The sequence below is a fragment of the Micromesistius poutassou genome, assembly GCF_964030765.1.
Source record: "Micromesistius poutassou genome assembly, chromosome: 17".
Classification (NCBI taxonomy): Eukaryota; Metazoa; Chordata; class Actinopteri; order Gadiformes; family Gadidae; genus Micromesistius; species Micromesistius poutassou.
In genome coordinates, this window is record NC_140287.1 from 14,637,262 (window position 1) to 14,659,018 (window position 21,757).

General features: G+C 52.5%; 3 protein-coding genes across 3 annotated transcripts in view; 1 reads left to right on the top strand and 2 right to left on the bottom strand.

The window, feature by feature from the left end:
• otomp (otolith matrix protein) overlaps window positions 1-7,616 on the bottom strand; it is a gene marked incomplete at both ends in the record, with an annotated part of 9,882 nt that extends 2,266 nt beyond the window's left edge. Inside the window, 11 exon segments of the mRNA XM_084482126.1 lie at window positions 50-162; window positions 164-219; window positions 1,724-1,767; window positions 1,770-1,823; window positions 1,826-1,895; window positions 3,766-3,844; window positions 4,878-5,052; window positions 5,460-5,645; window positions 5,873-5,975; window positions 6,488-6,624; window positions 7,538-7,616. Coding sequence (XP_084338252.1) covers window positions 50-162; window positions 164-219; window positions 1,724-1,767; window positions 1,770-1,823; window positions 1,826-1,895; window positions 3,766-3,844; window positions 4,878-5,052; window positions 5,460-5,645; window positions 5,873-5,975; window positions 6,488-6,624; window positions 7,538-7,616 — 1,096 coding nt within the window.
• A 1,272-nt stretch (window positions 7,617-8,888) lies between these two features.
• acvr1l (activin A receptor, type 1 like) lies at window positions 8,889-14,955 on the top strand. Its single transcript, XM_084481759.1, has 10 exons — window positions 8,889-9,009; window positions 9,692-9,775; window positions 10,499-10,774; window positions 11,901-12,112; window positions 12,296-12,395; window positions 12,820-12,966; window positions 13,548-13,823; window positions 14,038-14,235; window positions 14,398-14,528; window positions 14,812-14,955. The coding sequence occupies exons 2-10, from the start codon at window positions 9,703-9,705 to the stop codon at window positions 14,941-14,943; spliced, it is 1,545 nt and encodes a 514-aa protein (XP_084337885.1). The 5' UTR covers window positions 8,889-9,009; window positions 9,692-9,702; the 3' UTR covers window positions 14,944-14,955.
• Window positions 14,956-15,386: 431 nt separating this feature from the next.
• On the bottom strand, window positions 15,387-21,675 carry d2hgdh (D-2-hydroxyglutarate dehydrogenase). The gene is made up of 9 exons (XM_084481758.1): window positions 20,850-21,675; window positions 20,700-20,757; window positions 20,448-20,587; window positions 20,052-20,245; window positions 19,291-19,459; window positions 18,891-19,034; window positions 18,421-18,563; window positions 17,919-18,084; window positions 15,387-17,203 (listed from the first exon to the last, which is right to left on the bottom strand). Exons 1-9 carry the CDS (start codon window positions 21,184-21,186, stop codon window positions 16,941-16,943), a joined length of 1,614 nt encoding a protein of 537 aa, XP_084337884.1. The 5' UTR covers window positions 21,187-21,675; the 3' UTR covers window positions 15,387-16,940.
• Between the last annotated feature and the right edge of the window lie 82 nt (window positions 21,676-21,757).

Sequence of the window (21,757 nt, forward strand, 5' to 3'; positions counted from 1 at the left end):
CACACACACACACACACACACACACACACACGTGCGCGCGCACTCTTACCCTCGCACTCGAAGGCTTGCAGCGCGGTGGTGTAAGTGGGGCCCAGCCAGGACGCGTAGCTCCCCAGGACTCTCAGCAGGTGGTGGGTGGAATCACTGAAGAGCACGTCTGCCTCCCGTAGCAGCAGAGCTGAACAGGCTGAAGCCCTCTGTAGCGTTGCCAAACACATTCTGGGGAGGGGAGGGAGGGGGGAGACGGCGGGGGGAGGGGGGAGAGACGGGGGGGGAGGGGGGGGGTGGGGGTGGGGGGGGGGAGAGAGGGGGAGACAGGGGGAGACCGGGGGAGGGAGAGGGAGAGAGGGAGAGAAAGAGAGATGAGGGGAAAGAGTGAGGGGAAAGAGAGTGAGAAAGGGATAGAGGGAGCGAGAGATAGAGGGGAGGGAGAGAGTGAGAGAGATATGGAAGAGAGAGAGAGAGAGAGATCGGGAGTAATGGAGAGTGTCTGATTTAGAACAGTTAAAGAGAGAGTTAGAGAGAGAGAGATGAAATGTTCTGAATGTGGGCGTGTGCATGCTATGTGGGTTCTGTGAGCATGGATGCCCGGGCAAATGAATGTGTGTGCATGTGTGTGTGGGTGTGGGTGTGTGTGTGTGTGTGTGTGTATGTGCACGTGCGTTGTGTATGTGTGTGTGTGTGTGTGTGTGTACGTTCTTTCATCTGCGTGTACCATTTTGTTTGTGTGCGTTGTTCGCAGCCCTAACTCCTATTACGACTGTTAGATGTGTGTAGATGCGTGTGTGTGTGTGTGTGTGTGTGTGTGTGGTGTGTGTGTGGTGTGTGTGCGCAAATGTGGTGGCGCGTGTGTATCAGCATTTATCCACATTGCTGCGGAGAGCAGAGGACATATCAGTCACCGTGGCAACTCCTCCGCACTCAGTAAGGGAGACAGATGGCCGTTTAGAGGCGGGGAACGGCACGCTGCAGAACCCGTGTCCTCAGATAGTGGTTCAACACTACACTGATGGACAACACACACTCACACACACACACACACACATGCACACATATATATATATATATATATATACATGCACAACACACCCGCATGACCTGCCTGAGCGCACACACTCAAAAGCACACAGGAGAACACACACATGTACACACATAAGAACACACAAGCACACACACAGAGACACAAAAACCTAAACAAGAACACACAAGCACACACACACACACACACACAGACAAACATACACTAGGACACACACACACACACACATGCACAACACACCTGACCACACACACAAACACACACAAGAACAGACTCACAAACACATTAAAACACAGACACGTCTCAGGGGTTTGGCATTCATCACACACATAAATACACACCTGAACACACACACACACACACACACACACACACACTAACACACACACACGATCTGTTTTGCTGCAGTACAACAAGTGCACCTGACTTGAGCAGATATCAAATGCAGACTCCCACACTGCAGGAGAGAGTAGAACAAGGAGAACAGGTGTCCTCAACACCACACACACACACACACACACACACACACAGAAATACAACACACACACACACACACACACACACAGAAATACAACACACAGACACATAGACAGAAATACAACACACACACACACACACACACACATACACTCCTCTGAGCGACGCGGGGGGGGGGGGGCGGGGGTTGCGGCAGCGGCGGCCCACCTGCAGGCGCTCCAGGAACTTCCAGACGCGGCACTTGTCCTCCGGCGGACCACCACGCCGCCGGCGGGCACGGCCGCCAGGTGGCAGCGGCCGTGCTCCTCTGGCCCGCCTCCGTCCCGTCAGGACACAGCAGCTTCAGGTCCTCCAGCTCCAGGTCCAGGGCCCAGGACTCCTGTTCCTCCCTGGGGAGAGGGGGGAGGAGGGGGGAGGGGAGGAGGGGGAGGGGGGGAGAGGGAGAGGGAGGGGGGGGTGGGGATGAGGGGGAAGGGGGGAGAGGGAGGGGTGGGGAGAGGGGGGGGGGATGGGGATGAGGGGGGGGAGAGGAGGAGGAGGGGGAGAGGGAGAGGGGGGAGAGGGAGGGGGGAGAGGAGGAGGGGGTGGGGGGAAGAGGATGAAAAGCAGGGAGAAATTGTGGTTGAGTAGGAGGAGGAGGGGGGGAGAGGAGAGGAGAGGAGGGATGTAGAATGAGGAGGAGGAGGTTAGGGAGGACGAAGATTGAGCATGAAGAGGGAGGAATAATAGGACAAAGAGGAGGATGAAAAGGAGACAAACACAAAGAATATTTATAAATCAAAACCCCTTTGGAAGCTTGTCTTCAAGGACCTGTGCGATGGGAAACCTTTGAGGACAGAGGGAGCGGGTTGATGAGAAGGCAGTCACGAATGAGCTTGTGTTGGGCGTGGGTGTGTTTTGAACGCAGCCCAGGAACCATTGTCTTTGAAGAAGTGAATCAAAAGGTGCCACTGGTGCTCATGTCCCTTTGTCAGAACCCCGCCAGAGACATGGTTCATGTTCACACGGGTTCTGTTTCATAAATGGTAATCCCTTAACTCCGTAAGGCGTGACCTATTTGTATGCGGCGCATTTCAGGATGGTCTTTTTTGACGGCGCTATGCATCTGTGGAAGGCGTTTGCTGCCCTCTAGTGGTCAAATGGCAATTATTCCTGTCTTTAGAACTGTTTAAAACTATTGTTTACTATGCACTTTGGCAGACGCGTTGATCCAACATGACTTATTAATGGATTTTGATTTATTTGTTAGATACATTCATTTATGAGCTAGGGCTGGGTGGGTTAGGCGTCTTTCAGACTACAGATAGACTCCAAAGCCCGGATATTTCAGCTGTAGTCAAATGTGGAACACATTATATGTGTTCTCCTCTGTGTCATTTAGCGTTCAATTAATTATTTAAAATATATACCTCATCAATTATTTTGACTTTAAATAGTTTTTCTCTCTAGGTTTTATTAAAACTTTATTAAAAACATTTGATTCTATTCCCTTTTCAATACGTTTCAGCCACACAAATCACCTTGAGTTAACCGAGGCGGGACAGAATTGGAATGGGCAGCAAACGAGAGGGAGGGGGGAGGGGAGGAGGGGGAGAGGGAGGGTGAGAGAGAGAGAGAGAGAGAGAGGAGCGAGAGAGCGAGAGTGAGAGAACATGAGCGTCACATCCCTGGGAGCAGATCTGCTCTGCTGTTCTTTGACCTTGGCTAATTGGACGGGCCCTTCCTCCCCCGGCCTTACGGGGGAGGAAATGGTTGGTTTAACAAGGACAACGTTTCTTTCTGGACTGGACTTGAGAAGGCTCTGCGTTGGCGTGGCGGGGCCGCGATAATGATCACCATTAATGTTGGCGGCTGCCCAGAGGGGGCGCAGAGAGCAAGGACAGAAATACCCGTCTGTCTGGCTCTGTGTCTGTGTGTGTCTGTGTCTGTGGCTGTCTGTCTAGCTCTGTGTCTGTCTGTCTGGCTCTGTGTGTGTGTGTGTGTGTGTGTGTGTGTGTCTGTCTCTTCTCTCTCTCTCTCTCTCTCTCTCTCTCTCTCTCTCTCTCTCTCTCTCTCTCTCTCTCTCTCTCTCTTCTCTCTCCTCTCTCTCTCTCTCTCTCTCTCTCTCTCTCTCTCTCTCTCTCCCGCCTGATCAAACACTGACACCGTGTGTCTAGGCAGGAAAGAGCAGTTCTATGTTCCCCATTCACATCCTCATGTTCACGCTCAAAAACAGAAACACAATAAAGGTATTTGAAGGGAGCTGAAGGGGTTCGCTGACCGTCGATGTTGTCAAAGACCGTGGTGTGCTTGACGAACGCCACGTCGCCCAGGTTCTCCGCCACACACCTGGAAGACACCGACACGACGCACGCACAATCGGTCAAACACAACAGTCAACTACAGAACAAAAATCATTCAAGTGAATAAATAGTAACTGCTGAATTCAAAAACTGAATTCTGACTCACTTGCTTGCTTGACTTGATTACAGACATGCAGAAAATATGTCTAGCCTGCCTTGTTTCTTTGTGGTTCTACTCCACGGTTGACAGGTATTTTCGGGCTCCATATTTACGTTTGTTTGCTTGTTCCTGTCAGTCGCTAAAAGCATCCGCTAAATAACTGAGTGGTGTGTCTGTCTGCCGACTCCAATCCTGGTTGTCTACATTTAGGAGTGTGTGTGTGTGCGTGTGTGTGTGTGTGTGTGTGTGTGTGTGTGTGTGTGTGTGTGTGTGTGTGTGTGTCTGTGTGTGTGTGTGTGCGTGTGTTTGTGTGTGTGTGTTGACGGGACATGGTTGAATTGAGCTCAAGTTACACTAAAGAAGAAAGGAAACACAACACAGAGGAAGATATACACGCCTGCTTGGCTCTGGGAGTCGTCTCCCTGCAGGGGGCTCAGCCTATGGGGCTAATGCGAGGCGATGACCTCTGAGGAAGCAAAGTGCTTCCCCAGCATCAGGACCAGCCCGCCCTGTAGCTATCGGTTACCGTGGCATCTCCTCTCAGATTCCTGAAGCGCATCCTACCACTGGGCCTTATACTCCGTTATACGCTGCTCTCTGTGTCTGTGTGTCTGTCTGTCAGTGTGTCTGTGTGTGTGTGTGTGTCTGTCAGTCTGTGTGTGTGTGTGTGTGTGTGTGTGTGTGTGTGTGTGTGTGTGTGTGTGTGTGTGTGTGTGTGTGTGCCTGTGTGTGTGTGTATGTGTCTGTGTGTGTGCCTGTGTCTGTGTGTGTGTCTGTCAGTCTGTGTGTCTGTGTGTGTCTGTGTGTGTCTGTGTCTGTATGTGTGTGTGTGTGTGTGTGTGTGTGTGTGTGTGTGTGTGTGTGTGTGTGTGTGTGTATCTGTGTGTGTGTGTGTGTGTGTGTGGGGGGGGGGGGGTACCTCAGGGCCCCAGCCTCTCCAAAGTGCCTCTCTCTGGGGTTGTTGGCGCAGATGTGGCGGTCGTTGTCGTCCCCGATGCAGGCCTCGCACAGGTTCTTGGGGTTGCTCCCGCGGGGGTCGTGCTGGGTGTCCTGCACCCCCGGCACGCAGCTGTAGCCGAAGAAGTCTCCCACCGCTAGCCGGGGAGGGAGTGAAGAAGAGGAGCGTAAGAATACCCCCCCCCGTCCTGAACTGATTCACTGTGAGTCACTTTGGATGTAGATTTGGATAAAAGCTAGAGATGGATACACTATGAGACAGAGCACTTTACCACACACCTCTTTTACTTACCGGTACACACACTCATACACGCATGCACGCACACACACACACACACACACACATCCTCTCTCTCACTCTTTAGAGACTAAGATCAGACTAAGTTCAGATTATTTAATTCTTTAAACTATAGAGTCACTGTAGACTGTCAGAGTGTGTGTGTGTGTGTCTGAGTATCATTCTGATCTACACAGTTTCCAATTAGAATCAAAACACACACACACACACACACACACACACACACACACGCACACAAACACACACCTCTGGGGAAGTTGCACTGCTCCCCCACGCTGATCTGGGAGGTGTTGACCAGGTAGCCAATAGGAACGGTCCAGCCCACTGTGGTCCGTATCCCGGGGTGACAGGAGCTGCGCTCGTGCATCTCCAGCAGAGAGAGGTCAGACGAGGACCGCCGGGCCAGAGCCACCACGTAGTAACTCACCCCGTCTGGACGAGAGAGAGGGGGAGAGAGAGAGAGAGAGAGAGAGAGGGGGGGTGGTGTGAGGGAGAGAAAGGGTGAGAGAGAGAGAGAGAGAGAGAGAGAGGGTGTGTGAGGGAGACCTCGTTCAGGCATTTGGGAGAATTCTCCCTCCCTCGCCCCCCCTCCCCTCCCCTCCCTCCCTCCCTCCCTCCCTCCCTCCCTTCCTCCCTCCCTCCCTCCCTTCCACACTCACCCACGCCGTTGTGTGACTCCCCGGCGGCGAGCTCCAGGCCGTAGCAGAGGCCCGCCGCGTAGATGTCGTCCACAAACATGGAGGCTGCGTCCGCCGTGCCGTTCTGAAAGGAGACATTGAGTCACGTGACCCCGGGGGAGACTGAGACCCCTTCATCAGAGCAATCGGATCTTAAATCCAAAAGAACCAGCAGACAGACCGGGGTACAGCGACAGGACTCTGGAAGTTACTCCACAGTTCAACACAAAGTAACTGTAAAGTTATTGCAGTTAATACAGCGATTTATTTATGAGGAAGTGTTGAGGATGAGGAAGTAGCTCTGCTTCACTGTCATGTTGCTATCGTTACTGTTACGTATTACGCAATTAGTAACTGACTACAGTCTAATAGGCCAGTTAGTAACTGAATACAGTCTTAAGCCAGTTAGTAACTGACTACCGTCTAATACGCCAGTTAGTAACTGACTAGTCTTAAGCCAGTTAGTAACTGACTACAGTCTTAAGCCAGTTAGTAACTGACTACAGTCTAATAGGCCAGTTAGTAACTGACTAGTCTTAAGCCAGTTAGTAACTGACTACAGTCTTAAGCCAGTGTATCCAAGCAGGTCTGTTGTACCTTAATCTTCTCCATGCAGTCCCTGGAGTGGAGTCCTCGCGTGCACAGCAGAGTTCCCCTGACCTGGTGGAGGGTGGCGTTCCCGGCCAGGTCCAGGCACTTCTGCTCCTCCGCGTCACTCATCACACACCAGGTGACTGCAGGAGACCAGAGGTTAAAAACTACACACCAGGTGACTGCAGGAGACCAGAGGTTAAAAACTACACACCAGGTGACTGCAGGAGACCAGAGGTTAAAAACTACACACCAGGTGACTTTAGGAGACCAGAGGTTAAAAACTACACACCAGGTGACTTTAGGAGACCAGAGGTTAAAAACTACACACCAGGTGACTGCAGGAGACCAGAGGTTAAAAACTACACACCAGGTGACACACTTCAGATTTCATCACGTAGAATTTGTATTTATGACACAGCCTCAATGATTAATATACAGATACATTTTATTTTAGTTAATTATTCATATATATAATGAAGAATAAATGACACTGCTAATAGTAAACACTTGTACGTATGAGTTTATGTATGTATGTATATTGCAAAAATCATTACAAACTGTATTATAATGTAAAGTTATTAAAAGGTTTATTGCACCTTTGTGTTTTAAAGTGGCACACAGAACTAGTAGTACTCGTGAAATGAATAAAAATGACAAAAAATATAATGAGCATCTAAAATGAAACATGTTGAAACAAAGAAGAAAGGTTAGACCCGATAATTAATCACAGGGCTAGTGCTGTCGCTGACAAGCAGGTGGGCCATTTAACAGATGTTATGTTGTGATCAAATGTTAATACTTTATTCTATTCTATTATTCTAGAACTCGAACTAATACTTTAATTAGTTCTAGTTTTTTTTTTTTTTAACTTTGCCTTTACTCTCTATCTATTTTACTTTTTACTTATCTATTATTTTATTTTATTGTATGACAATGTTTATATGTGAAGCACTTTGAGTCTGCCTTGTGTATGAAAAGTGCTATATAAATAAAGTTGCCTTGCCTTGCCTTGCCTAGTTCTACCTTGAATAGTGTGAGGGTATGGTGGGTTACCTGAGCTCTTCTGGGTGGAGAAGGGAACGACGGACAGCAGGAGCAGAAGAGCGGTGAGTCTGGTGTCCAGATGCTCCATGTCGACAGGTTAGAAACCTCAGGTTGGATCTCCTCTGTCTGGTCCACACAGCTCACAGGAGGCTTCTGGTTCGAGGTAGGCTGAGAAAAAAAAACACCTGTTCAGCCCCTACCCCTTTTTATAACCTGGCATTGGTGGGGGAGAGAGGAGCGGAAAGGGGGGAGGTAGGGGGGAGAGGGAGAGAGAGAGAGAGAGAGAGAGAGAGAGAGAGAGAGAGAGAGAGAGAGAGAGAGAGAGAGAGAGAGAGAGTGTGAGCAGGAGTGGTGTGTGTGTGTGGGGGGGGGGGAGGAGGGGAGGAGGAGGGGGGGTGTAAGGCAGGTATATAAGATGGATGACTAAAGAAGAAAACACTACATTATTCTCCTCCTCCTCCTCCTCCCCCTCCTCCTCTTCCTAGGCCTAAGAGCGTCTGGGTGGATAATCCTTCCTCCGTCTCAGGTTCGGCCGGTGGCATTTCCTCCCTCCATTATCCCCAGGAGATCCAGCTCCCCCGGTGGGTGGGGGGGTTATGGGGGCACCCCGGGTCACCTGGCTCTCCTCACTGACCTCCAGGGGTCCTTAATTAAAACCCTCTGCAGACAACGGCTCTCTTTGCTGGGGAGACTGGATACTCCGGCCCCCTGCTCCGGCCCACTGGACCACGGAGCTCCGGCGCGGCGAACAGCCAGGGGTTTGTTCCCGGGACCATGGGACCCGGCTGGGAGAGACCTGTACCTGCTCTCTGATCCATCTCCTGCTCCTTATGGTGATATGTGACACGGGCATGGTAGCAGGCGTGGACACACACACACACACACACACACACACACACACACACACATGAACACAGACACACACACACACACACACACACACACACACACACACACACACACACACACACACACACACACACACACACACACACACATACACATGCACGCATGCACATACACATGCACGCATGCACACACATACACACAAACAGACAAATACACGCATGTATGCACACGTTTGTGAGAAAAAAATAATACACACACAAATGGCAAATTCATATTTGCATTAATTTGTGTTGATTTAAATTCAGTGTTTTATTTTATGGGGTTGTGTATTGTTTCCAGTTCTCGTTATTTTTATGAATCTTAAATAAACAGAATACAAAAAAAAACATTGAATGTATACCTTCTGCTTATTTTGCCATGCAATCTGTAGCCTGCCTGTCGTGTTTTTGTATGGCCGCTGTTCGTTTCGTGGGTATAATAAAGTTTTGAAAAAGAAAAACCCACCCCACCGGCCAGTGGGTGTGCAGGGCTGTGGCTCCCTGTTGGCTGTCTCTTATCCGCATGACTATTCCACATATACTGTCAACAAATACCAGGAGAATGAGTTAAATACCACCGCACGACTGTGCCAGGTAAGAACATTCGTACTTCGTTGGGTTTTAAAGATGTGAAACGTGTTGTTGTCCAGCCAGCTAGTCTGTAGCCAGCAGCTACGGGGAGACGGGCTGTCTGGCGCCGGGGAGGCGGCGGCGCCCCGGCCGTAAAACGGCTCGCCGTCCGGGCCATGTTGTCCGGGCCATGTTGGCTTCTACTACCGCTGCTCTCTGTCCCGTTCTCCGCATGAACAAGAACACTTTGGTGATCAAGAAAAACTCGCAGAACGCCATGCCATTGTGCCTCTTCGTGATGGCTCACTAAATCAGGCATCATTTAACGTAGTGGGCTTGTAGCCTTGTCATCCCTGGACCATCTGGATGCCGTAGCATGTGTTTTTGTTCAATATTTAAAGCTGATGCCACTGATTTTCTGTTTGTCTTCGCTAAGTCAGTCTTAAGACTCGTCAACACAAATCTGCTTTGGAGATGGATGCAATCATCGTCTGTATTCAATGTAATAACCCTTTGCACACGACCATTGTGGACTACAGTGATTTCCCCCCTCGGTGCACTCCTCCTTCCCGTTGTTATCGCTGTTGGAAGACATGTACATTCATTGGGGTTCATTGGGCTGCTAATGTAATTACAACAACATGTACATTCCCATTGGTTCCGTCTCCTCTTACTACTCCGCCATCTCCCGGCGTCCCGCACGCAGCGCACCGCATCATGGATCACGTCGGGGTCCGGCTGCTCCTCATGGTTCTGCTGAAGGCCGTGCAGTCCATCGCCGAGGGAACAGGTGAGCTACATGTGAAACACGGTCCTGAAGTACACCGCTTTACGTGTCCACTCTGTACTGTGTGATGCAGCATCACTGCTGTCGGGTGTAAACAAGGGTAGCACTACAAGGGTACCACTCTTGTTTCGGTGTTCCCAAAGACAAAAATACATTTCTTATCGGATCATTTTCACAGGTTACTTTTCGCAAATCGATTGACCCATACTCCCATAGCCACCTGCTGCCATCGTGAAGATGCTTCCAGATCCAGTTCTCATGCCCATCCTTAATGCAACATTGATTGTAATGATTGATAGTTGGAAGATATGTATACTTACTGATACAAAATGCTGTGGAGACACAAATTGGTTTGACCATTCTGATCATAGGCTTTAGCGAACCTGACTTCTGATTGGTGGATGCATTTCTGGATTTGTCAGCAGTCATAGAAAAGGTGCAAAAACAGATTTGTCTCCAGTCCTTTTCCACAGCCGTTTGTATCCACAGAATGTGATCAACAAACGGGAGAAATCCGATGCCTCACATGAACTCATGAACTCACAGAGTTCATAGTGGAAGACACAACAAGGCCTGTTTCTTGGTTGTCTGTTATCATATTCAAGCTAGCTCCTGTTATACAAGAGCTAGGCCAGCTTCGTCCTGACTGTGTGTGTCTGTGTATGTGTGTGTGTGTGTGTGTGTGTGTGTTTCTGTGTCTGTGCGCATGCGCGTGCGTGTGAGCAGATGGACAGCTGGTGTGCGTGTGCGACAGCCCCGAGTGCCTCCAGACCAGCCAGTGTCACGGCCGGCGCTGCTTCTCGTCGGTGAAGCGGGGGGCCGGCGGGGAGCAGGGGGCCGGGGGGCCGGTGGAGCTGCACCAGGGCTGCTTTGAGGAGCGGGAGAAGATTGAGCTGCACTGCTTCACGCCGCCCTCGCTGCACCAGGCCATCGCCTGCTGCGCCGAGGACATGTGCAACGGCAACGTGACGCGCCGCTCCATGATGACCCTGCTGCTGTCAGGTGACCCGGCGAGCCCTAACCCTGACCCAGCGAGCCCTAACCCTGACCCAGCGAGCCCTAACCCTGACCCAGCAAGCCCTAACCCTGACCCTCACCCGGCGGGCCCTAACCCTAATCCAGCGAGCCCTAACCCTGACCCAGCGAGCCCTAACCCTGACCCTGACCCTCACCCAGCGAGCCCTGACCCTGACCCTGACCCTCACCCAGCGAGCCCTGACCCTCACCCAGCGAGCCCTAACCCTGACCCAGCGAGCCCTAACCCTGACCCTGACCCTCACCCAGCGAGCCCTGACCCTCACCCAGCGAGCCCTAACCCTGACCCAGCGAGCCCTAACCCTGACCCTGACCCTCACCCAGCGAGCCCTGACCCTCACCCAGCGAGCCCTAACCCTGACCCAGCCAGCCCTGACCCTCACCCAGCGAGCCCTCACCCTGACCCAGCCAGCCCTGACCCTCACCCAGCGAGCCCTCACCCTGACCCAGCAAGCCCTGACCCTGACCCAGTGAGCCCTCACCCTGACCCTGACCCAGCGAGCCCTAACCCTGACCCAGCGAGCCCTAACCCTGACCCAGCGAGCCCTAACCCTGACCCAGCGAGCCCTAACCCTGACCCAGCGAGCCCTAACCCTGACCCAGCGAGCCCTAACCCTGACCCAGCGAGCCCAAACCCTGACCCAGTGAGACCTAACCCTAACCCTGACCCAAGTAAGCTGCTCCACACAGCGAGCTGCTCCCCCGGCAGGGAGCTGGAGCTCAGATTTAGGGGTCATCGGAGAGCAAAATTTGACTACTCGACAACCACAAACAAACGTCAGCTCCCGTTCTCCTCCCTCCCTACATTCATCACACCTGCTATTAACCTGGGAAAACACATCCCCGAACCAAGCACTGTAGAGAACCCCTGATTGGGTCAGAAATGGGACGGGAGCAGTCTGAAATCGAATTGGCTCACACAGGGGCAGGCCCAATCAATCAAACAAACAGACATCCTCCGAGCACTTTCCACTGACCTACATATTTAAATCAGACCATCCACTCCCTCTTAAAGTATCCCAGTTAAAATCCTCAGATGCCCACTCCTCCTCCCTGACCCCCATGTCCCGCTCCCCCCCCCCTCCCCCCACAGCCCCGGAGGGGGAGTCGGTGCGGTACCGCGTGCGGACCGTGGCCCTGCTGGTCCTGGGTCCGGTGGGGGTCCTGGTCCTGCTGGCCGCGGGCTCCGTGCTGGCCTGCAGGAGGCTGCACCACGGCCGGCTGCACAGGCTGCAGGAGTTTGACACGGAGCAGGGCGCGGTGGACGGCCTCATCACCTCCAACCTGGGGGACAGCACTCTGGCGGTAAGCACGCTTTTATTTTTGAAATGGGGCCTGAAATGAGCCGTTCAGAGGTTATTCATGCAGAAGCATGGGTGTCACCCAGACAATGGCAATGCCTCGACAACACTAGAGTTGATGTTGGGGGTTGGGGTCTCCTTTCGTGGACCGGCGGTCTTACCTCTTGATGTCTTCCTCCCTCCCCAGGACTTATTGGACCACTCCTGTACCTCGGGCTCGGGTTCCGGTCTGCCCTTCCTGGTCCAGAGAACGGTGGCCAGGCAGATCAGCCTGATGGAGTGTGTAGGTGTGTACACGGACCACGCCCGACGAGGAACCACACACACGCCTTCTGGGCTGGTATGGTTGCTAGGCGACTGACCATAAACAGACCTCGACTTGAGTGTGGAGTGCAGATGTGAATAAGCCATTTTCCACCCCCATCTCATTGTACCCAGTGGTGAGACAAGGAAGTGTCGTTGTTCAGCGCTGTGTGGGTGTGTGCGTGAATATAGTAGCTTCTACTATTTACAGGAAATGTAAAGATTTGCAATGTGAACAACAGGGTTTGCCATGAGAAGAGGTTAACTATCCAAAGGGTTGACACAGAAGGGAATAAATACTTGATGCACTGAACTGGTCCTGGGACAGAGCAGGCATGACTAATGGGTCCAGCAATGTAGTCTTTGCTTTATGACTTGATGTGGTTTTCCTCTCTCCCTCTCCCCCAGGTAAGGGGCGGTATGGGGAGGTGTGGCGGGGCCAGTGGCAGGGGGAGAACGTGGCGGTGAAGATCTTCTCCTCCAGGGACGAGAAGTCCTGGTTCAGAGAGACGGAGATCTACAACACAGTGCTGCTCCGCCACGAGAACATCCTGGGTGAGTGGGACCAGCGGCAGAGAAGATACCAGTAGGGTCTCAGAGAAGATACCAGGAAGGTCTGGTCTCGGACAGGATTATGAAGGTCTCAAGACTGCAGCAGACCATGAAGGTCTCAAGACTGCAAACCATGAAGGTCTCCATGAAGATCTTGTCTCAGGCAGGAGACCATGAAGGTCTGGTCTCAGACAGGAGACCGTGAAGTTGAAAATGCAACAAAGCTTACCATTTTCTCTGCCTTGCAAAATATGCATTGCAGCGTTTCAAAAGATGAGTAACATGAAATTGAGAAAATCGGTCCTCCTCCTCTTCTTCATCTCCTCCTCCTCCTCTTCTCCTTCATCTCTTCTTCTTCATCTCTTTTTCTCCTTCATCACCTCCTCCTGATCTCTTCATCTCCGCATCTCTTTCATGTTCTCCTCTTCATCTCAATCTCCTCTTCTCTTCTCTCCCTCTCCACTTCTCTTTCTCTCCTCTTCATTTCCCTTTCACTTCACCTCCTCCTCTTTATCTCCTCCACGTCCTCCTCCTCCTCTCTTCACCTCCTCCTCTCCTCTTTTTTGTGTGTCCTCCTCTCCCAGGTTTCATGGCGTCTGACATGACCTCCCGTAACTCCAGCACCCAGCTGTGGCTCATCACCCATTACCACGACAATGGCTCGCTGTACGACTACCTGCAGCGCGTCGCCGTGGAGACGAGCGAGGGCCTGGCCATGGCGGCGTCGGTGGCCAGCGGCCTGGTGCACCTTCACACCGAGATCTTCGGCGCCGAGGGGAAGCCGGCCATCGCCCACCGCGACCTCAAGAGCAAGAACATCCTGGTGACCAAGGAGCTGCGCTGCTGCATCGCCGACCTGGGTCAGAACCTCCCCTTCAACCAACCGTCTCACTAGACTAACCCGGGTCACAACCTCCCCTTCAACCAACCATCTCACTAGACTAACCCGGGTCACAACGGCCCCTTTATCTAGACCGACCTGGTCAGAACCTCCCCTTTAGCAGCCATCTAGATTCTAGATGGTTGTATAAAGATGACCATCTAACGTCTAGCCCCCCCCCCCCCCCCCCACAGGGCTGGCCGTGACCCACTCCCAGGCGGACAACCTGCTGGATGTGGGCAACAACCCCAAGGTGGGCACCAAGCGCTACATGGCCCCCGAGGTGCTGGACGACAGCATCCAGACGGACTGCTTCGACGCCTACAAGAGGGTGGACATCTGGGCCTTCGGCCTGGTGCTGTGGGAGATCGCCAGGAGGACCTACAGCAACGGTGGGCACCTTCATGGAGCATGTATCTATCCCCCCATGGTCCTGGATTAACTCCCCTGTGTGTTCCACATATCTAGCCCCCCAGGTTTCTAGCCCCCCCTGGTCCGGGTCTACCTCCCCTGTGTTTTGATGTATCTAACCCCCCCCCCCCCCCGTGTTCCAGGCCTGGTGGAGGAGTACGGGCCCCCGTTCTACGACCAGGTGCCCAGTGACCCGAGCTTCGAGGACATGAGGAGGGTGGTGTGTGTGGAGCAGCAGCGGCCCTTCGTCCCCAACCGCTGGTTCTCCGACCCCGTGAGTAACGCCCGCGCTAGGACAGCACAGCTTTATCGAGAACCGGAGCGCAGTTAATAAGCATATTTTCTACTTTGACGCAATACGTTTGCCCTGTAAGCCCTGGAGACAGACATTCTACAGACATTCAAGACTGGAGAAGGTAAAGGGACACTTGGTTCAGCTTTAGGTCAACGGTTCTTTTGGGGGGGGGACTGACCTGACCTGGAGACTTCAGTAGGGGGACACGAGTCACATGGTCACCTGGAGACTCTCTCTCTCTCTCTCTCTCTCTCTCTCTCAGACGCTGTCGGCGCTGGTGAAGCTGATGAAGGAGTGTTGGTACCAGAACCCGTCAGCCCGGCTCACCGCGCTGCGCATCAAGAAGACCCTGGACAAGATCCACGGCTCCCTGGAGAAGAGCAAGGACTCCTGAGGAGGAGGAGCAGGAGGAGGAGGAGGAGGAGGAACAGGAGGGCGAAGACTCCTCAGGAGGAGGAGCAGGAGGAGGAGGGCGAGGAGAGGGAGGAGGGCAAGGACTCTTGAGGAGAGGAGAGGAGAGGAGGAGCAGGGCAAGGACTCCTGAGGAGAGGAGAGGAGAGCGGAAGGAGGAGGCGGAGGAGAGGATTGAGGAGGTGAAGAGGGAGGAGAAAGAGGAGGCCACAGTGGCGTTGGGATAGGTGGTCGGTGGACCAGGAGGGGGAAATGGCGCGTGATCCGTCCTGCTCTCTCCGTTCCTCCCCCCCTTCCTCTACCTCTTGACGTACCGACCTGAAGATGGAAGAACTGGGAGAACTGTCTGAGGAACCAGCCGTCGCTGTGGGACCCCGGCCAGCCCCCCCCCCCCCCCCCCCCACCCACCCACCCACCCACCCCCCCACCCCCCCCCTGCTCTGACCCTGACGGTGGACTGTGACCTCAGCCTGAAGAACACAGGATCTCTGTCCATAACGAGACCGCTCTGGTCTGAACGCTACGAGAACACACACACACGCTCAGCACTACAATGGATCGTCTTCAAGTGTCCTCCTTTCTTTTGTTATGTAGGTTTTATGAATTTCACATGCTGTCGGGATGTCCTGCTCAAAGACAATCAGGTCATCTGTTTTACACACACACACACACACACACACACACACACACACACACACACACACACACACACACACACACACACACACACACACACACACACACTGTACTCTTCCAAAGTACAATTTGGAAATATGTACTACGTAAATACTACTAGCAGCACACTACTGATATGTACTCCTGGTTTGTAGTGTGTGTTTGAGGGACTGTACACATGGGAATACTCTACTACATGGAGCTATAAATAATGACGTCATAAAGTAGGGAAACACGCACTGAACACAATGTACAGATCCCTGCTGCTCTGGGCAGTCTGGTGGCTGGAAGGACCAGCAAATCCAATTATTATTATGGTTATATTAACAGTATAATGATATAGAAATCATCCGTCACATCATTATCAAGAGCTGCTATGTATGTTTCCTGCCGTCTGCTGCCGAGGGAACAAGGAGGTGAGGAGCCAGGAGATAAGGAAAGGAGAATATGTCCGTCAGGGCACCTGTCGCCCGCGTCCTTTTCTCCCATCATGCCTTGCAGTACGGGCGTGGCCTCTCGACGTCCCGCTCTACCCGGTTCACACCGACGGCTTCCAGATAAATGTTCACAAGACGTCCGCTGTGTTGTTGCTTTGACTTTTTTTTATATGTAATAATAAAACATTTACTGCACTGTTACATGTCGATGTACACACTTTCAGGCTTCTTATTAAGCCATCACGATGGTTAAACCCGCCGGGTTTAGGGAGAGGACGGAGCTGCATGTCTCTGTGCAGGTAGCGTCTCTGCTAGAGGTAGTTAGTAGCGGTAGTACAAACGGATTACAACCCCACCCCGATCTACAGGCGAGCCATGGATTCATAAATAATAATAATTGTGAGGGGTACAGATCAAGCTTCAATTATTTGTAGTCTCCACAAAAATACATGTGATTGATTGCATCTGAAAATCCTTCATCCTAACAAGGTCCATGCTACCACCACCGAGCTGGCTGCTACAACCACCTCCGGTTAATGCCAGAAGTTGCAGTAAATGACCATGACCTGGTGCTCCACTGCCCTGCAGCAGATCTCTACCTTGCGTGCATGTGTGTGTGTGCGTGGAGGCGGCTGGTTTAACCTGTTGCACACTGATTACTCAACATGCAACAGGTGTGCCGCCTCACCCAGCCCCAGAGTCCAATCAGACTGGGCCAGGAGAGGCTGCTTACACCAGCCATCACACACACACACACACAATGAAAGAACCCAGTAAATACAATCAAGTCTTCAATTTGGCAAATCAAAATCACATGAATACATACAGTATAATGTCTGCTCCTCTATGTATGTACCCCCCCCACCCCTCAGTCCAGGTCGTCTGGGAGGGTCTTGTAGGGGTTCAGGATTCCCCTGGGGTCCAGCAGGGTCTTGATGTTGCCCATGAGGGCCACGGCGGGCGGGGGCTTGCTGTAGTAGATGTAGTTCCTCTTCTTCAGGCCCAGGCCGTGCTCGGCGCTCACGCTGCCGCGGACCCCCGCCGTCCAGCCGTACACGAAGGGCTCGATGGCCCCCTGCAGGGAGGGGTCCGGCCCGGACGACGTGATGTTCAGGTGGAGGTTACCGTCACCTGGATGGAGCGCGTGCGCGCGCACACACACACACAAATCACACATAACAGAATCAAGTACAATTTTGAAATATGGTTATGTACAACGTAATTACTCCTAGCAGCTCCCTACTGATATGTACCTCTGGTTTATAGCGAACACACACACACAGGTAGAGAGACACAAACACACATACAAAGAGGGAAACAATCACACACACATACACACACAAAGAGAGAGTCATACATAACACATAGTCAGAGAGAGAGAGACACACACACACACACACACACACACACACACACACACACACACACACACACACACACACCAGAATCAAGTACAATTTTGAAATATGGTTATGTACAACGTAATTACTCCTAGCAGCTCCCTACTGATATGTACCTCTGGTTTATAGCGAACACACACACAGGTAGAGAGACACAAACACACATACAAAGAGGGAAACAATCACACACACATACACACACAAAGAGAGAGTCATACATAACACATAGTCAGAGAGAGAGAGAGACACACACACACACACACACACACACACACACACACACACACACACACACACACACACACACACACACACACACACACACACACACACACACACACACACACACACACACACACACACACACAAAGTCACACATACAAACATGTAGGCAGAGACACACACACACAAACACACACACCATCCCCCCCCCCCCCGGTCCTCACCCACGTGTCCGTAGCCCACCACGTTCTTGGCGCGGCCCCCCAGGTGGTCCCGGGTGGCCGTGACCAGCTGGTAGAGCTGTTCCACGGGGAGAGACACGTCGTACTTGTAGGTGTAGCCGTCGTGGGTCAGAGCCTCCGTCACGCGCTCACGCATCGACCACAGCGCCTGCACACACACACACACACATACATATGAAGACACGCACATGTGTACAAACATGCATTTTCAGACAGACAGACAGACAGACAAACACACAGACACACACACACGATTCAGTCATACCAGGCCAATACATTCAGACTTACAGGTATTTCTTTGGACTCGTGTGGTCCTTTCCCGTCACACCTGTACGCCACTAATACACATATACATACACACATACACACACAGTATAAATCAACAGTGATGGATCCCCAGCTGCCTCAGGGACCACAGAGGGACGTCCCGGTGTAGAGTCCAGGTGGTTCACCGTGGGTCACCATCCGTCCCAAGTTAACCCACCTTGACCTTTGTGTCGTCGCTCGCCACCGTCCCGTCAGTGACCAGCGATGAGGTCATCGCCTCCTCCAGGAAGCCGTGGAGCTTCTCCTCGTCGTGGGCGGAGTTGGATCCCGACGTCTCTATGACGATGTAGAACGGGCAGTCTGCCGGGACAGCCAAGAGGGAGGGGCGTGTCCGGGGGTTAAATTCCATTAAGTATCTTTAATGCTCGGGACTTGAATCCTGGGTTCTGGAATAACCCTTGAACGAAATGGTATTATAAACCCGGGCCTTGATAAAATGGAGATGAACCAACTAGTGAGATCCTAACCGAATGAAGAAAAGGATCGCAGCCCACCACCTAGAGGCCGTTAGGGGAACTACATCAATACTTCACATGAGAGACCAACAGACAGGCTGCCACACCCTCCTCCACCACCACCACCACCACCACCTCCTCCTCCTCCTCCTCCTCCTCCCTCTCTGTGTACCTGTGATGGGGTTGGGTAGTTTCAGGTGTGTGTTCAGCAGTCCCATGCACGCTGCGTCCAGGAACTCGAAGGCTGACAGGATCTCTCCCAGCATGCCTTTGCAGAGCTTGAAGGTTCCCAGCAGCTGGTCGAAGGTCTGGCAGCCTGGGAGACACAGGCGCAGACCCCTTAGTGGTTTAAGAGATCCCTTAGTCATTCAAGAGATCCCTTTAAAAGATCCTTTCGTCGTTTAAGAGATCCGTCAGTCTTTTCAGAGCTTGCTTGGTGCGTATTGACATTAACAACCTAATAAAACTAGAAAGAAACTGTCATTTTAATAGTTGTATGGCGATATCCTTGGCCAACTATCAGGACTGTACACATTGATCTTATTGGTCAGCCCAGATAAAGGGGGGCTCACCCAGGAAGGCCACGTGGACGGCGCTGGGTTTCCGTGGACACAGGATGGATACGGCGGTGATGACGCCCAGCGTGCCCTCTGAGCCGATGAACAGCTGCTTGAGGTCATATCCTGTGTTGTCCTTCCTCAGAGTCGACAGACAGTCCAGCACCCGGCCGTCTGCCAGCACCTAGAGAGAGACAGACAGACAGAGAGACACAGACAGACAGAGAGACACAGAGAGAGAAAGAGAGGGTGCTTCGTTGGTGCTTTGCTCGTGTTGCTAGATGTTTCTAGGGACCAGTGTAGCGTCAGCCTCCTTGAGGCTTGAGGTCCCACCAGTGGTTTAGGATGAGGATGGTCTGGTGGTATCAGCTAAGCATCAGCTAATGACATTCATAGTAGCCATGGTAAATATGAATGAGTGGGATTTCCCAGTTAAAGGTGACATACTATACCACCAGTGAGTGTGAGTGTGATTAGCCGTTACAAGCCGTTTGGAAAATCTGCCTCTTCTGACATCACAAGTGGGCGTGTCCACCTAGACGTGTGCCGGATAGATCAGTCTTACCAGCCTACCCAGTCGGACCGCAGCAAACGTTGCTCATCTAGCCGTCATACATCTAGGTGGACACGCCCACTTGTGATGTGAGAAGAGGCAGATTTTCAAAAACGGCTCGTAACGGCTAATCACACTCACACCTGGTGGTATGACGTCATAATATGCATGAATGAGTGGGATCTCCCAGTGACGACACGAGGGACTAAACGCTGAGCTTTACCACTTCCAGGCCCAGCACCGTCCCCCGCAGGGAGCCGTAGCGCAGCAGGCGGAGCCCCCCGGCGTTGGTGGCCACGTTGCCCCCGATGTGACAGCTGCCCTTCGCCCCCAGGTCCAGGGGCATGATGAAGTCCTGCTCCTCCAGGTACCCCGAGAGACCCTCCAACACACAGCCCGCCTGGCAGGTCAGGATACCTGGAGACACGGGGACACACACACACACACACACACACACACACAAGAGAAATAAAGGATCCCTCCTTGTTCTGAGTGGTGCAGAATATATGTGGTGGTGTGGTGCGGACATATATTGGAAGAAAAACGCATTGATTGAGCTGAAGACTTACCAGCTGAAGACGCACCAAACCAAAAGCTAACTTTCTCAAAGGCTGCTTACCGGAGACCGGGTCAAAGGTCAGGACGTTGTTCATGAGCGCTGTGGAGAGGATGATCTCATCATAGACGGGGACGCTGCCTCCCACCAGACCCGTGTTCCCCCCCTGGGGATTCACCGCCAGGTTGCGGCCGTTACAGTACCTAACAGCAGGAGGCGTTGTTCCGTTAAAACCATAACAAACAGTCTACCCGGTATAATAGCTCAGCCCTCCATTCCTCCATTCGTACGTCCATCCAGTGTGTTGTTATTTACCTCAGTATTTCAGACACTTGCGCCGTGGTCTGAGGTCTGAGCAGCAGTTCACCGTGACCTGCATCGGGGACCGGGGATGCCGGTTTGCGTTTAGTACTTCGAGTTAACACAGACAGCGTTCATCCATTCATCCATATCTTACATTCTCACCTCTAACGGACTTGAGCCAATCTACGTTGTGGGCCTCCAATAAGTCTGGGTCCGTGATGGTTCCGCCCGGGAGTGTTTCCCTGAAGAACGCCAAATCCTCCTGAGACAACCGGGAAAAGGGTCGTCTCTCCGGGGCTGCAGCGGGACTCCGCTCCGTGCCCTCACCCGCCCCGGAGTGTGCGTGTCGGCGGGGCGCCGCTGCCCCCCGTCGCCCTGCGGGAGCTGGCGCCCGGGTTGTGTCGGCGCCACATCTCCAAAACAATGACAACGTTCTACGAGAGATCATGAAAGGGAAGGCGGTCTTCAGACTCCAACCTCTGCGCAGAGCGACGTCCATGTCGGACCGGTGTGTGCGTGTGTGTGTGTGTGTGTGTGTGTGTGTGTGTGTGTGTGTGTGTGTGTGTGTGTGTGTGTGGCACTGCTGTTGGGTCGTTCTCGTGGTTCCAGCAAGACGCGAAATTCTTCAGCTGAAGACTTATTAACCCGATGCTGCAAGACAGCGGCAGCCGGTGTGACAAAGTCTTCACATGTCACATGTGTGCACGATTAGAGGCTGTGGTTTGAACGCGCGTCAATCAATGACTTCCAGTGCACGCGCTGAGCCTTGCAGATGAGCGTCTGTTGATCATCAGCACTGTGATCTTAGACCACTATAGCATAGCGTTAGCTACCACAGCTTATCTTAAACTACTTTAGCATAGCGTTAGCTACCATGGCTTATCTACAGTGCGGTGTAAAGTGCGCTATTCCCAACAGCCCTTATCTTCCTTCGTATAAGTGTCTCGGTTCAAGGACGGAACAGAGTAAAGTTGTCGGCCATGCTGGTCTTGAGTTCTTCAGTGTTTACTTCGCTGCTATTGGGTGAAAGGTCACTTCAGGCACTAGCGTCCAATCGAACTGGCTGTGGT

What these genes read in the sequence shown, in the direction of transcription:
- d2hgdh (XM_084481758.1), bottom strand. Translation starts at nt 21,186, where the DNA reads ATGGACGTCGCTCTGCGCAGAGGTTGGAGTCTGAAGACCGCCTTCCCT. An exon ending in TTGGCTCAAGTCCGTTAGAG is followed by an intron (nt 20,758 to 20,849) that starts GTGAGAATGTAA and finishes TCCCCGATGCAG; the next exon opens with GTCACGGTGAACTGCTGCTC. An exon ending in ACTACCCAACCCCATCACAG is followed by an intron (nt 18,564 to 18,890) that starts GTACACAGAGAG and finishes CTGTCCCGGCAG; the next exon opens with ACTGCCCGTTCTACATCGTC.
- acvr1l (XM_084481759.1), top strand. Translation starts at nt 9,703, where the DNA reads ATGGATCACGTCGGGGTCCGGCTGCTCCTCATGGTTCTGCTGAAGGCC. An exon ending in CTGCTGCATCGCCGACCTGG is followed by an intron (nt 13,824 to 14,037) that starts GTCAGAACCTCC and finishes CCCCCCCCACAG; the next exon opens with GGCTGGCCGTGACCCACTCC. An exon ending in CAGGAGGACCTACAGCAACG is followed by an intron (nt 14,236 to 14,397) that starts GTGGGCACCTTC and finishes CCCGTGTTCCAG; the next exon opens with GCCTGGTGGAGGAGTACGGG.